Source organism: Schistocerca gregaria, chromosome 8 (assembly GCF_023897955.1).
Source record: "Schistocerca gregaria isolate iqSchGreg1 chromosome 8, iqSchGreg1.2, whole genome shotgun sequence".
Classification (NCBI taxonomy): Eukaryota; Metazoa; Arthropoda; class Insecta; order Orthoptera; family Acrididae; genus Schistocerca; species Schistocerca gregaria.
In genome coordinates, this window is record NC_064927.1 from 231,935,379 (window position 1) to 231,950,889 (window position 15,511).

The window sequence follows — 15,511 nt, forward strand, 5'->3', positions numbered from 1 at the left end:
AATCCCCCGTCTGTCTCTCACGATCGTCAACACCTGTGGCATGAAATCAGAATTGCACATGCACTGATAACAGTCACCTACGTATGACACATTAAGAAATAACGCTCATAATTTGAAAAGAAAATCTGTCATTGCGCGCTAGGTAAACATACCTTTCCTACGAGGAGACTGAACAACTTGTGGTGGAACTCACGGTCATCACTGCAAAACGATTGTCTTTACGTTTCATGGATGCCGCAAAGCTTAACATCCCTATTCGACGAGCGAATGACCACTAACAGTGCCAGATCACAACACAGAATGAACCACTGTTATAACCAACTTTTTGACATTCTAGCTACGGGTAATGGCGTGGCCATATGTGGAGGCGTGTCCGACTTCTCTGAACTTGCTATTTACTGTAAATGTTTATTTTAACACTCTGACTAGAGGCCAAGGTCAGAAATGCTCTTACCTCAGAATCCTCTCCACTCTATGTTTCTTGTGCACAACGACCAACATTCATGTAGAGCATTCACAGCAATCAATGAGAGTATAACAAACACTCAGCAAATAGAGTTTATCTCCCAACCTCGTCAAGTGGGTAAATGTTAAGGAGCTTATTCTACGTCTCTATTGTGAAGGAAACACTTTCATCATGGGCAAGAAGTAAATGCTCAAGACCTGTATCGAAATTAAGCTAGCACTGTATCGCCTTGGCTTATCTCACTAAGTGAAGTATCTTCACTGTCACAGTTTCAAGGACAGAGATTTAACTTAAATGGGATGACGAAACTTATATTGTGCTGTTTATCTGCACATCAGATGGTATATAAACTGTTGGGATGGAGCTGCGGGGAGTCACCGCCGCCGCTACCACAATGCAGCGCCTCGCCCTCTTCTTTGGGTGCCTGCTGGGTTCTGCCCTGGCCCTGCCTTCACCAGCCTTGCGGGGAACAAAGGCGTCAGGCCGCATCATTGGGGGGACCAACGCGGACATCGCCGACTACCCGTGGCAGGTGTCCTTCCAGGAGTTTGGGTTGCACAACTGTGGAGGGTCTATCATCAGCGCCAGCTGGGTCCTGACGGCGGCCCACTGCGTGGAAGGCGTCGCCCTGTCATGGATGAGTTTCCGGGTCGGCAGCTCAATCCGCGAGAGTGGAGGCTCCGTTCTGCAGGCGTCTTCTGGCTTTATGCACGCACAGTACGACAGCGGCACAACTGACTACGACGTTGCCGTTGTACAGGTGAGCGGCAATAATTGACACCCCACAAAACTTTCGCGGGAGATTTGTCTGCGATACGTACCCACCATGCATATCTCGAAAATATTACTATAGTGAGGCACATTTTCCAATCTAGAGAGTAACCAGTACTGCATTCTATAAAATGTAACGCTCCCAAAATCTGCCAACCAGGATTCCCCAATAGCTACAGCATATCCCGAATTATGCAAGCTGGCGTGTGACACTTAACTGGTGAAATGCTCCTGTCAGCAGTTCACAAAGAGGAGCAATCATTTCGGTTTCTATACGAAATTGTAGTTCCGCCTGTTCCGTTCACAACCAAAGATGGTCACTTTTACACCTAGATAATCGTCGATTCTTAGTAACTTAACTGTCAGAGACCAATGAATGAACGAGTACGTACAAATTACTTTTACCTATAAAGTTTCACTTTCCGTTGCTTGTACTTAGGAAATGGCTCCTCTTTATCGTGTAGATGTGGCTTACCTAAATTGTTGGAAGGTGTAGTCAAAAGAAAACGATGCAGCTGGGAAATAAGTAAATAAATTGTTTATAGTTTCAAGAATAATCGCCGACAAACATTTATCCCATTGTGGACATGTTAGTCAACGTGTTAAAGGAAAAATGTTTGCTGTTCTCTATGGAACCGTGATTGTACTCAGTTGGGCACCTCTTCGTTCGAATCAAATCGAGGACCACGTATGTATTTCTTCAGGATTCCAAAGAAATCGCGTGGGGAGAGGTGGGACTTCATGGAGGACGTGTAAAGGCTTGGCATCGAAATCTCCACTGCGTACTCGGAACGGCCTTGTCAATAAAATACGCACCCGCATGTTGCCAAGGTTGTTTCGACTACGCGGCAGAAATATAGTTGGGAAAACTCTATACATCCTCCCATCCTCCATACACTCGCGCTATCTCCCCACGTTATATCCACATTTTTGGAGTCCTGAAGAATGACATCTGTGGCTCCCAGTTTGCTTAGGACGAATTGGTGCACGCCTGACTAGTGGCTTGCTAACTGTGGCTTTAGTTTGTGGTGGTAAAGTGGAGACTGTATCAGGGATGGATAATTTAACAGCCCAGAAGTTACTGCTTATCATACATTTCAGATATGTGAAGTGTATAACAGAGATAGTGGTTCATCTTACTATATGTGTACAACGCCGTTGGTTCTTAGGACAAGGAATCGTCGTAAAGTAAATGAATCAAGAGTCTGTGTCTGTATGGGTTAAAGGTGCACTGAATTGTGCCAAGATTGAAGTTGTTGGTGATGTGATACATTACTACGGAAACTAAAATATAGTACTTGCATTAATCTCCTTTGCAGGGTACAGTTGGGAATTTTACTGGCCGGCCGTGGTGACCGAGCGGTTCTAGGCGCTACAATCTGGAACCGCGCGACCGCTCCGGACGCAGGTTCGAATCCTGCCTCTTGCATGGATGTGCGTGATGTCCTTAGGTTGGTTAGGTTTAAGTAGTTCTAAGTCCTAGGAGACTGATGACCCCAGAAGTTAAGTCCAATAGTGCTTAGAGCCATTTGAACTATTTGAATTTTAATAGACAAGCAACACTGCCTGATTTATCCGCACAAATCAATGTGGGACGTACGACGAACGTATCCGTTAGGACAGTGCGGCGAAATTTGAAGTTCAGATGGTCCGACATGAATCCCATCCACAATTTATGGATCATAATCGAGAGGGCAGTTCGTGAACAATATCCTACACCGTCAAGCACTTTCGCAGTTACGAACGGCTATAGAGGCATCATAGCTCAGTATATCTGCAGAGGGCTTCGAACGACTTGTTGAGTCCATGCTACGTCGAGTTGCTGCGTTATGGCAGGAAAAAAGGAGGTCCGACAAGATAATACCAGGAACCGGGGGAAATTTTCACCTCAGTGTGCTTTCTTTTGCGTTACGTGTCCGGAAACACGGTGATCACTGCACACTGTGAGAATGAATGCCACCTGCTGCCGTCGCAGGCACATGACGCTATAAGAAAAGTGTAGAAGCGGAGCACAGACGGATTCTAGCGATGATACTGCCGAAAATGCGGAAATCCAACGACGTAAGCGGCTCTTCCAAAGGGCAGCCTGCCACGATACAGCAACTAGGAGCCATTACCGTGACGATGTATTAAGGACTCTGGCGTGCTACTGTCTTGAGCATGGAAAGTGATTAAAAGACAGTGAAATCACGAGTAGACGACAAAATGTTGGACGTCGACGATGACTCATCACAAAACTTAGGGTCCTAGACTTGCTCATTCTTGAAACTGAGGTACCGCGGCCTTCTGTGACAGACAGGACGACAGAGTACAATGCTACTACAGATACAAATGATTCTGAGCACATCGTTCAGCCTAGATGGTTGAACACGGAGGTTGTGCAGCAGAAGAGCCCTACGTTTTGCATATTTACCCACCGACATCGTGAGTTTCGTTCGCAGTGTGCACGAGACTTAAAATGTGTTTGACATAAAATTCGTCTCATCTTACCTCAATAAATCACTTCTCGGATGACATCGGCCGTCACCTTCGCTGGCACAAAACACCGATCCGTATTATAGGGGAATGGTGTGACTTACGAACAGACATCTGAAGACATATACCTCTTCAAACCTTTCAAGGACTTGTCAAATACATCTTACGCTGTACATCTGTATTGCTTTCCAATCGTGGACCAACACGTAGATAGTCTGGAGGTTTGGTCATCAGCGTATCTGTAGTTCTGTAGCGTTCTCCTCTGATTATAGAATAAACTAGTCTTTTCCTCACAGCTTCACACACACATATTTTCATTCAACTGCACATATCACCTCCTCACCCTTCTGCCTCTCAATCTTCCTCACCCCTACTTCCTGTACATCTCCTCCACATACCTCTCCACATACCTCTCCCCATCTCCCCCTCCCCATCTCTCTTTCTTTTTTCATCTCATCTACCCCTGTCTTTCAATCTACTGTGATGCCTCTCGTTCTCTGTCCATCTACTCCTACTCTCTCTCTCTAAGCCCATTTGCTCCCCTCACCCACTCTCTCTATCCTTCTCTCCTCTTTCTTACTGTCTATCTCCTGTCCCGATCTCACTTTCCATGCCCTCCAGTTATTTTCTCCTGCTCCCCTCTCCCCGTCCCTCTCCTCCTGTCCCTATCAAATTATTCCTCTCAAGCTACCGTCTCTGTCCTTCACCACTGCTCCCCTCTTTCTAACCATAAGCTCCTGCCCTACGTATACCTGTTACCTGTGCATCTCATCATACGTCCCACAACCTATCAATGCCCCATCTGTATTCCTGTCCATCCCTTCTTGCCTTCTCTCTCTGTACCTCGCCTCACCTGTCCATCTCAAACTTCCGCCAAATTTGATCACGCTCATGTAGTTCCTACAAATCAGATCGATAAAGCAGGTCTGTACTACACCTATTGTGCTGGGCAGCCTGTATATTAGGGGATTTAAAAAAAAAAAAAAAAGCCCTTTAACCGTGTCTGAGCCGCATCACTAAGTATTCTTTCTTACACAATACTTGTTGATGATATTCTAGTCATCTGTAACAGACCCGACGATAGAATTGATCATATATTTAAACTTTTTAACGACCTCCATGAAAAAAATTTCTTTCACTATTGAACTGACAGCCGGTGTGGCCGTGCAGTTATAGGCGCTTCTGTCTGGAACCGCGTGGCCGCTGCGGTCGCACGTTCGAGGCCTCCCTCTGGCATGGATGTGTGTGATGTCCTTAGGTTAGTTAGGTTTAAGTTGTTCTAAGTTCTAGGGGACTGATGACTACAGATGTTAAGTCCCATAGTGCTCAGAGCCATTTGAATCACTATTGAACACGAAAACGAAAACCGCCAGTTACATTATTTAAACTTGACGTTTACAACAGAAGACAATTACATCACTTTCAATATTTTTCGAAAAGAAACGTATACTGACCAAATCGTGCCTGCTTCCTCTTTTTTCCACAGTCTCAAAAAATGACCTTTTTTCGCTCTGCCGTCCACCGAGCCACCTCTATACAACTTTCAACAGAAAAGTTTAATGAGGAGATTAATTTACCTAAAACCATAGCAGTCAGTAATGAATATACACCTAACATAGTGGACGATATCCTAAAAAAGAAAACTGCAAGAACTACCACGCTCAACCCCTCATGCCCTGAAATTAACCCAAAAAAACATATTTCTATTCCTTTCGTAGGACCCATTTCCTATCACATTCAGCACATGCTTCGCAACAAATACAACTGCAATGTTGCCTTCCTAGGTCGCTGTACCCATGCGTCCTAGGATGTTCTAACTCCCATAGTGCTGCCAGATGTGAAGTTTGCTGTTTGTGCACTAATCTGGTTGAAACTAATTCACAGGTATGTGATGATACCGGTGACATACATAAACATCTAATGCTTTATATGGACATAGATTGCATCAGGCATAATTACATCTCTTAAGCAATTAGCCCTTTCTGTTATGTGCTGTGAAACGCTTTTTGCATGGGATTATTAGCATCTGGAAATGTTTTTAATTTTCTGCATACAAACTCCAGTGCTACAAAACGTGTGAACAAGAGCCTAACAACAGTCACCTTCTATAGCTCTGTACAACGTTATAGCTTGCATCTATCTATAACAGCAAATGACAGATGAACACGGTCTAGTGTTGTCAGTGCAAGTTGCTTCTTTAGTAGGGGCATATGAATGGAGTGAATGATTGCAACGTCAATCTTCAGAATTTAGCATGAACGTAAAATTCATTGCACAAAGCACTACAAACTGGATTATCGTTTTTCCCATTGACACTCACTGTGCGATGTAGTGCAGAACTACCTACACTTTCAACAAGTAGTTATCTATCCACAAATAATTAGCTTCTTTTGTGCTTGTTTTTGCGTCACGCTTTCCTCACATGTTCTCCTACCTTTTGAACCCATCCTTAGTTTTGGCATGCATCTTCCATGAACAAATGATGCCTAACTGATACATCACGTTCCACCTCAGTGCTCAACAAGGCACTCACACATCGCAGTTCGCAGTTCGCAATAGTTCTCACTGCTCAGACTACCCCCTGAGATGACGCCACAGGCTCGTTTCGTCCGAGAGCGCTGCAGCGAAGTGGCAGCGGCTGTAGGCTGGACATCTCAGAACGACGGTATTGACGTCTCAGCCCCAGTCTTATTCTTGTGTGTCACCTCGACGGCGGACGGCGTTGTTGACGCCTCTGTGTGTTTGACAGGTGTCCGGGTCGCTGCTCGGCACCAACGCCCAGGCTGTGAGCCTGCCCTCTGACGGCTACGACCCGGCGGCTGGCCTGGCGGTGACGGTGACCGGATGGGGAAGAACGAGGACTGATGGGTTTGGAGCTTCCACCCTGCAGAAGGTAGACATCAGCATCTCGGACCGCTCCTATTGCCAGAGCTTCTTCTCCAGAAAGGTGACCGACCGCATGGTGTGCGCTGGTCAGGCCGGCAAGAGCGTCTGCAACGGAGACTCTGGCGGCCCCCTGGTCAGCGGCAACATGCAAGTGGGCATCGTCTCCTGGGGGAAGAGTACCTGCGAGGCTGCGCCGGCCGTGTACGCCAATGTAGGCAACCTGCGCTCCTGGATCCGCTCTGCAGCCGGTGTGTGACGTACGCAGGCCCACAGCTCATCTTCGTTTCTTGTTCCATCAGATGTATTTGTTTAACGCATGGCTGTCTATCATAAAATAAACACTACGTCTTTAACATTTCTACTTATTGCTTAGCAAAACACAGCTGAACCACTGACAGCTTGTCTGCGTTGTACACAAGTCCATCGACACCTTAAAAGATGCCCACTTCTATTTTTATTAACTGATTGAATGAATGTAACTTTAATTTTGAACTTCAGCCGTAATCTAATGTGGGATTCACTTTTCACCATATCCAATGGTCTAGGTGGAGCTGTTATGCTTCCTATCAATAGCAGAGAGCGGCTCTGTATTGTTAACTCTAATTAGTCTAATTTCGTCTGCAGTCTATAAGACAACATAACGGCATCTGGCCCCATGGCTTAAATCAAAATGCTAATGAAATCTGTCGAAATCACTTGACTACAACGGATCAGGGAATGAACTTCATTGATAATTAAAGGAAAAAACGTCTAACGGGGAATATTGTTCTCGTTAACCAGAGGAGGGGGAAAGGCACTGTGGGTTGCGTATACGAGAAAAGAGTATGATTTCTTACTCCATGAAAAGCATATTAATTAAAACGACGTATCCTCTCGTAGAAGATTAGCAGTCACTTAATAATATGTTTCCCGACCCGGATTAGATTCTTATTAAACTATATCGACATTGGCCTATCGGCAAAGGATCGTGCCATCGCAGAGACCGGACACCGTTAAAGTTATGAGGACATTGAAAAATCCAGCACTCTCTACAGCAGTCGTTGAAAAAAGCTAGAAGATAAGTTCACCACTGCTTACTAAAAACTGCGTGGGGTTGTCGTCAAACCTGACTTGTGACCATTCCTTTTCCTCAAGGGAATTTGTAGCGCACAATCACGAAATCCTAACGGACGCCGCTAACGGAAAAACCAGGTCGCCGAACAAAAAGATAAGCTTAAAAACCGAGAAAAACTTACGCAAGCAAAATTAAGTTGCGTAACTCTCTTCGTAACAGATTATAATTACTGCACGTATCAACTACATTAGGAAAGCTAAACGACTAAGCCGGTTGTCAACCAAAATGCTTTGTCCTAAGTACAAAGGGAAGCAGCACGTATTACTCATAGCAGCATCAGATCACGATGGACATTCTGAAACATCTAAGACGCAGAGCTCTGATGGAACCTACTAGAGTACGGGTCGCCACCAACCAATAGTCGCAAGAAACGACCCGGTGGCACCAAACGCTCTCACAATTGGGGTCGGAGCTAAAAATGCCAGTAGCAGGTATTCAGCCACGGAGCTGTTTATCGGACAATATTTCGAAAGACACGTTGGCCTTCAGTGTGCGGCCTCGTGCGCCTGATTAATCAGACGATGTACGTTCAAAAAGAGCGGCACAAACTTTCTGTGTTCTGGCCTCACCACAAGCCAGCATTGAAAGCTACAATTCTGATTCCAAGATCACGCATGCACTCTTAATTAAGCACACCCTCGTACATCACCATGCTAACAGTCATAAGGTCATTAGTGAAGAGTAAGATACTGATGCGAGACAAAAGATAATGTAATCAGTACTGTTGTCTCACTAGACAGTCCTATCAGGCAAGGTAATAAGACAAGCAAATAGGAGAAAAACAATATCCTGGAGCAAGTGAATCCAAACCGAACATTTCAGTTAGTATTTTCACGACAGCTGGTTGAGACAGACGTCTTTCTGCCTTTATTTACAAGTTCAACCAAAACCAGAAATACGACTTACAAATGACTGTCATATGTTATACAGGGTGAGCAGGAACTGTTTGACAAACTTGAAGTAACGGTTTCATGGTAATAAGGAATAACTGTTAAGAGAAAAGTTCTATACGTTTCGCCAATTCCCAGTAAATTACCATTGAAGTTAGCGCAAATTCAGGCGTCCTAGCAGGGAAGGTGTCGCCAAAGGTGTTCTTTATTTTGCTTCCTAAAACTGAACTAGAGAGTCAAATAATAATGGAACGTGGGAAGGTAGTAAGGATCAGGCCCTAACCAAAGGTTGAGCTGTCTCGTCAGCTATCATCTACACTGCGAGAACACCTAACAGATTGTCAGCGAACATCACAATGGAACTAACGACGCCTGTCGTCTGGGCTCCGAGATCATACTAGGATCATTTCAACGACTGGCACAGAATGTAGAGAAGACCAGCTTTCCACGTGGAGCTTCAACGATGCACACAATTTGCAGCATTATCGTGGTGCCTCTTGGTTCTGAGTCGAGTGGAAGGACTAAACCTGAGACATGGAAGATTAAATGAGAAGCTAGGCTTCTACTTCCTTTACTTGTGTCACAGGGTTGAGAACTGTAGTGTCCACCTAAATACATGTGGCCTCTACACATTAGAGGCTGCTATCCAGGTATTTGACTGTATGAGGGTTGCAAACATTTTTTTTAGGTTAGGCGACTTTCCATCAAATACAGATAACGATAGTTGTAGGAAACCCCGAAGTATCCATGTAAGAACAAAAGAAAGGCCTCCCACAATTAAGTGTATTAAAGTCCTTGTGGTTTACTGCCAAAGCATTCGCAATTTGTACGAGAGTTCGAACTGTTCCTGAAAATCAGTGAAGCTCGCATAATATTAGATACAGAAAGCTGTTGGAAGCCTGAAATTAATATCAGTGGAATTTTTGGGGAATGTTTAATTGTATGTCGACAGGATAAGATAATGACAAACGAAGGAGGTGTAGTTGTCGCAGTAGACTCAAACCCACTGAGATAGGCGGCCGTGGTGGTCGAGTGGTTCTAGGGGCTACAGTCTAGAACGGCGTGTCCCCTAGGGTCGCACGTTCGAATCCTGCCTCGGACATGGATGTGTGTGATGCCCTTAAGTTAGTTAGGTTTACGTATTTCTAAGTTCTAGGGGACTGATGACGACAGAAGTTTAGTGATATAATGCTGAGAGCCATTTGAACCCACTGAGATAGAAAGTGAAGCTGTGTATCTAAAATGGTTCAAATGACTCTGAGCACTATGGAACTTAACATCTGTGGTCATCAGTCGCCTAGAACTTAGAACTTAAACCTAACTAACCTAAGGACATCACACACATCCATGCCCGAGGCAGGATTCCAACCTGCGACCGTAGCGGTCACGCGGTTCCAGACTGAAGCGCCTAGAACCGCACGGCCACACCAGCTGCAAGCTGTCTATCTGACTGCTGAGGCAAGACTCATAATCAAGGGCGTACATAAAATAGTAACTGGATCCTTCTGTCGCCCCCAGACTCGTCTCGTGATATAACAGTAAACTTTAGTGAAACCATCACATCACTTTTATGTAAGTTCCCAACTCATATTGTAATAATCGGCAGAAATTTCAATCATCCAACAATCAGTTGAAAAATTACTGTTTTGTTCGTAGTGGGCGTGATAAGACGCCCTGTAAAACATTACTGAATACCTTCCCTGAGAACCACCTAAATCAGGAGTTAGGAACGCTACTCACGATGGAAATAGAGGGTTGTCCAGAAAGTAAGTTCCGATTGGTCGTGAAATGGACACGGCAGTGAAAACCCGACGAAGCTTTTCACAGACGTGTTGGGTAGTGTCTCTAGTATGATCGTCGATCGCATCAAGACGCTCGTTTAAGCAGTGAACGCCCTGTGAGCGACTAAAGGTGCCTAGAAGAAAATTGTCTCCGGCCAAGTAGGAGGGCACACTGAAAGGCATCGCCTTAATGAATGCAGCCCACGTAACACAACTGCCGCACACCTCCTCCATCATGGCAATTCTCAGCCGCACTCTGCAGGGGCAGTGAAGGCGCTTCTGCAGCCTTTTCGGTGGGAAGTGTTCGATCACTCACAACACAGCCCTAATTGGCTCATCCTGAGAACCATCTCTGTTCACATGAAACATTGGATACGAAGACAACACTTGGGCGCAGGCTATGCGCTGTATAGATCAGCGTAGAGAATTCTCAGGAAGCACAGGCGGCTGCCTTCTATGACGATGCGTTGGAAATTTAGTACAATGCTCCGACAGATATCTAAGTCGGAGCCGCGACTATGTAGAGAAGTATTTGGAAAGTGTAGCTAACTCTTGCAAATCAAATGCTTCTGATTTTCACTGTGGTTTTCATTTAGCGTCCGATCGGAACTTAATTTCTGGACAACCCTCGTATATAGGATCTAATGAGAAGAAAAAGACCTCAGCTCTTTGAGGATGTCATCACCGAAACTGCCATAAGTGACCATGACGCTGTTGTCGCAACAATAATTACACAGTACACAGAACAACTACAGTAAAACAAGTAGAGAAATTTATACATGTATGTTCAGTAAACTAGATAAAAAATCGTTAGTGTCATATCTTAATAATGAACTCAAAACTTTCAGCAAAGGGCAGGAGCATGTAGAGAAACTATGGCTCAGATTTGAAGAAGTAATTCACAATGAACTGGATAGCTACTTATCAATTAGAACAGTCAATAACGGGAGGGACAATCTACAGTATACAGACACTGTCAAGAAACTTCTAAGGAAACAGAGAGTGCTACATAACAGATGTAAAAGTAAGCGTAGGACTGCAGACAGACATATACTGCATGAAACGCATTTTGTTGTCCACAGAGCAATGAGCGAAGGCTTCAGTGACTACCGTGGGAGAATACTGTCAACGATCTTCCACAAAACCACAATAAATTATAGTTTGTATACAAAGGCTGTTAGAATTTCTAATATCTTGTACCATCTCATACTCTGGGCGCTTGTTCTAGGTCAACAAAGTCAACAGATACTACGAACATGTCTGGAAATTTCCTACGCATTGTTTCCAATGCCAACCATTAACCGCAATGTTAAAAGTGCGTCGCTGGTTCTTTAACCCTTCAGAAATGCAAACTAATCGCCGTCTAACAGATCCTCACCTTCCTGTTCCCTCTTACCTATTTTTCTCTTGTCAGGAACTGGGATGCGTTAGATGTTCAGACGATTATGAGGTAGCTTCTGCTATTATCTGTTCTTGCCATCTTCGGGATTGTTTTGGATGATATTTTTCTAAAAGCTAATAGTATGTCTTATAGATTCTACACATCACTCTGATTATTCGTCTGGTTGCCACTTCTCCAGTTACTTCAGAAATTCCGAAGAGGTACCATCTATTTTAGCTGCTTTACTTAAACGTAAGTTCCACAGCTTTGTTAAACTAATAGTGCCTACCTTAGGTCTTCCATATACACTTATATTTCTTCATCTATAACGTCACCAGACAAATATTCTACCTCGTGTTAGGTCTTTAGTGTGACATTTCCATTTATCCGTTGTTTCCACTGTGTTTAGCAATGGAACTCCCTCTGCAACTCTTAATTTTTCCTCGCCTGTCTTTAATTTCGTCGAAGATTATTTCGTTTCTTGTGTATGCTGAATCAGTCCCTCCGACGACCATTCCTTTCTCGATTTCTTTACATTTTTCCTGCAGCCAATTCGCCGTAGCGTCCCTGCACTTCCCATTTATTTCGTTCATAAATAGCTTGTGTTGCTGTATTTCTCTTTAACTGAATTTTTAATTTTTCATTCTCATCAACTGAGCTACCTGCCGTAGTATTCAAGATAGCACTATCTACAGCATTATAGAACTTCAAATGGACCTCATCCTCATTGCTTCTGTGTTTCACTTCTTTCCAAATCGGTTTTTACGCACCATTCTCTTAACCTTTAATGTCCTCTTCATCACCAGTAAATTGTGACCCTAGTCTACATATGCTCTAGGAAACGACTCACAACCCAATATATGAGTTCAAGATCCTTGTCTGACCACTATGTATTCCGACTGGAGTCTACCAGTGTCTCCATGCCTTTTCCAAGTATACCTCGTCTTCTTGTGGCCTCTAGAACTGTGTATTCGTTGTTACCAGCTGAAGCTTATGTCAAAGCTCAATTAATCATCATCTATTCCCATTCCTCTTACCAACCCCACACACTTTCGTAACTCTGTTCCTCTACTACTGCAGTGCATTGACCTATGACAGATTATCATCTCCCTTTAAACTGTGAATTATAACTTCTATATCCCTATACACTTTCCTTAATTCTCATCTTCTGTTTGTGACTTTGGCATCCGTACCTGTACCTATGTTGGTTGGTTGGTTTGTTGTTTTGGGGAAGGAGACCAGACAGCGAGGTTATCGGTCTCATCGGATCAGGGAAGGACGAGGAAGGAAGTCGACCATGCCCTTTGAAAGGAACCATCCCGGAATTTGCCTGGAGCGATTTAGGGAAGTCACGGAAAATCTAAATCAGGATGGCAGGACGCGGGATTGAACTGTCGTCCTCCCGAATGCGAGTCCAGTGTCTAACCACTGCGCCACCTCGCTCGGTTGTACCAATGTTATTGGCATAGATTTGTTGACGATTCTGAAGGAAATAACGCTATCACTGAACTGTTCACAGTAATATTCGCTGTGTGGTGAAACTTCTTATTTATAATGAGTCCCGTTCCCGTTACACCGTTTTCTGTTGCTGTTAGCAGCTACTATTATTGCTCGATATTCGCCTAACTACAGAGGCTTATCTCTCTAGGGGTAAGATAGATACTGCCTACAGGAAAAATTAATGAGACCTTTGGAGAAAAGAGAACCACTTGTATGAATATTAAGAGCTCTGATGGAAACCCAGTTCTAAGCAAAGAAGGGAAAGCAAAAAGGTGGATGGAGCATATAGAGGGTCTATACAAGGGCGATGTACTTCAGGACAATTTTACGGAAATGGAAGAGGATGTAGAAGAAGATTTAATGGGAGATATGATACTGCGTGAAGAGTTTGGCAAAGCACTGAAAGACCTAAAAAGGCCCAGGGTGTATACAACATTCCATTAGAACTACTGACAGCCTCCGGAGAGGCAGTCCTGACAAAACTCTACCATCTGGTGAGCAAAATACATGAGACAGGCAAAATTCCCTCAGACTTCAAGAAGAATATAATAATTCCAATCCCAAACAAAGCAGGTGTTGAAGATGTTAAAATTACCGAACTGTCACTTTAATAAGTCACGGCTGCAAAATACTAACGCGAATTCTTTACAGACGAACGGAAAAACTAGTAGAAGCCGACCTCGGGGAAGATCAGTTTGGATTCCGTAGAAATGTTGGAACACGTGATGCAATACTGACCCTACGGCTTATCTTGGAGGCTAGATTAAGGAAAGGCAAACCTACGTTTCTAGCATTTGTAGACTTACAGAAAATTTTTGACAATATTAACTGGAATACTCTCTTTCAAATTCTGAAGGTGGCAGGGGTAAAATACAGGGAGCGAAAGGCTATTTACAATTTGTGCAGAAACAAGATGGCAGTTATAAGAGTCGAGGGGCATGAAAGGGAAGCAGTGGTTCGGAAGGGAGTGAGACAGGGTTGTAGGCTATCCCCGTTGTTATTGAATCTGTATATTGAGCAAGCAGTAAAGAAAACAAAAGAAAATCGGAGTAGGAATTAAAATCCATCGAGAAGAAATAAAAAGTTTCAGGTTTGTCGATGACATTGTAATTCTGTCAGAGACAGCAAAGGACCTGGAAGAGCAGTTGAACTGAATGGACAGTGTCTTGAAGGGAGATATAAAATGAACATCAACAAAAGCAAAACGAGGCAATGGAATGTAGTCGAATTACGTCTGGTGACGCTAGGGACTTAGATTAGGAAATGAGACGCTTAAAGTAGTAAATGAGTTTTGATATTTTGGGAGCTAAATAACTGCTGGTGGTCGATGTAGAGAGGATATAAAATGTAGACTGGCAATGGGAAGGAAAGCGTTTCTGAAGAAGAGAAATTTGTTAACATCGAGTACAGATTTAAGTGTCAGGAAGTCTTTCCTGAAAGTATTTGTATGGAGTGTAGCCATGTATGGAAGTGAAACATAGACAGTAAATAGTTTGGATAAGAAGAGAATAGAAGCTTTAGAAATGTGGTGTTACAGAAGAATACTGAGGATTAGATGGGTCGATCACATAATTAATGACGATTGGGGAGAAGAGAACTTTGTGACACAACTTGGCTAGAAGAAGCGATCGGTTGGTAGAACAGGTTCTGAGGCATTAAGGGATCACCAGTTTAGTATTGGAGGGCAGTGTGGAGGGTACAAATCGTAGAGGGAGACCAAGAGATGAATACACTAAGCAGATTAAGAAGAATGTAGGTTGCAGTAGGTACTGGGAGATGAAGAAGCTTGCACAGGATAGGGTAGCATGGAGAGCTGCATCAAACCAGTCTCAGGACTGAAGACCACAACAACAATAACAACAACAACAGATCTTTATCGGCTTTTCTTATTATTTCACTGAGACGTACTGTGTCCAGTACCACATTTCTTTACCACATTTAATCTTCTGATATTCTTCGCTTTCGATCGTTATTCCATCTTTTTCTCGTGATTACCTGTTCCTTGGCTGTACCCTCCAAGACGTGGGGACTAATGAGGAATCTTTTGGCAATGGAGAAACCACCGCGACACTTGTTCAGTTACAGCTCACACGCCTTCCGAATAGATATTGTGTGCCTTTAATGCAGTTGCCATTACGTTCTGTACCCTCGTTACATAGATCATTGATGATTCTTTTAACATTAACGGGCAGTTTCCCACCACAAGGCGAAGACGTTGACGTGAAACTTAAATCATCCCTGAGACCT

The 15,511-nt window shown here is 43.8% G+C and overlaps 1 protein-coding gene across 1 annotated transcript; it reads left to right on the forward strand.

The window, feature by feature from the left end:
* Positions 1-853: 853 nt before the first annotated feature.
* LOC126284932 (trypsin alpha-like) lies at positions 854-6,951 on the forward strand. Its single transcript, XM_049984195.1, has 2 exons — positions 854-1,226; positions 6,462-6,951. Exons 1-2 carry the CDS (start codon positions 861-863, stop codon positions 6,852-6,854), a joined length of 759 nt encoding a protein of 252 aa, XP_049840152.1. The 5' UTR covers positions 854-860; the 3' UTR covers positions 6,855-6,951.
* The last annotated feature ends 8,560 nt before the right edge of the window (positions 6,952-15,511 follow it).

Excerpts from the sequence above, each read along its gene's own strand:
- LOC126284932 (XM_049984195.1), top strand. The coding sequence starts at position 861 with ATGCAGCGCCTCGCCCTCTTCTTTGGGTGCCTGCTGGGTTCTGCCCTG. Across the intron at positions 1,227-6,461 it reads ACGACGTTGCCGTTGTACAG|GTGTCCGGGTCGCTGCTCGG; the intron begins GTGAGCGGCAAT and ends TGTGTTTGACAG.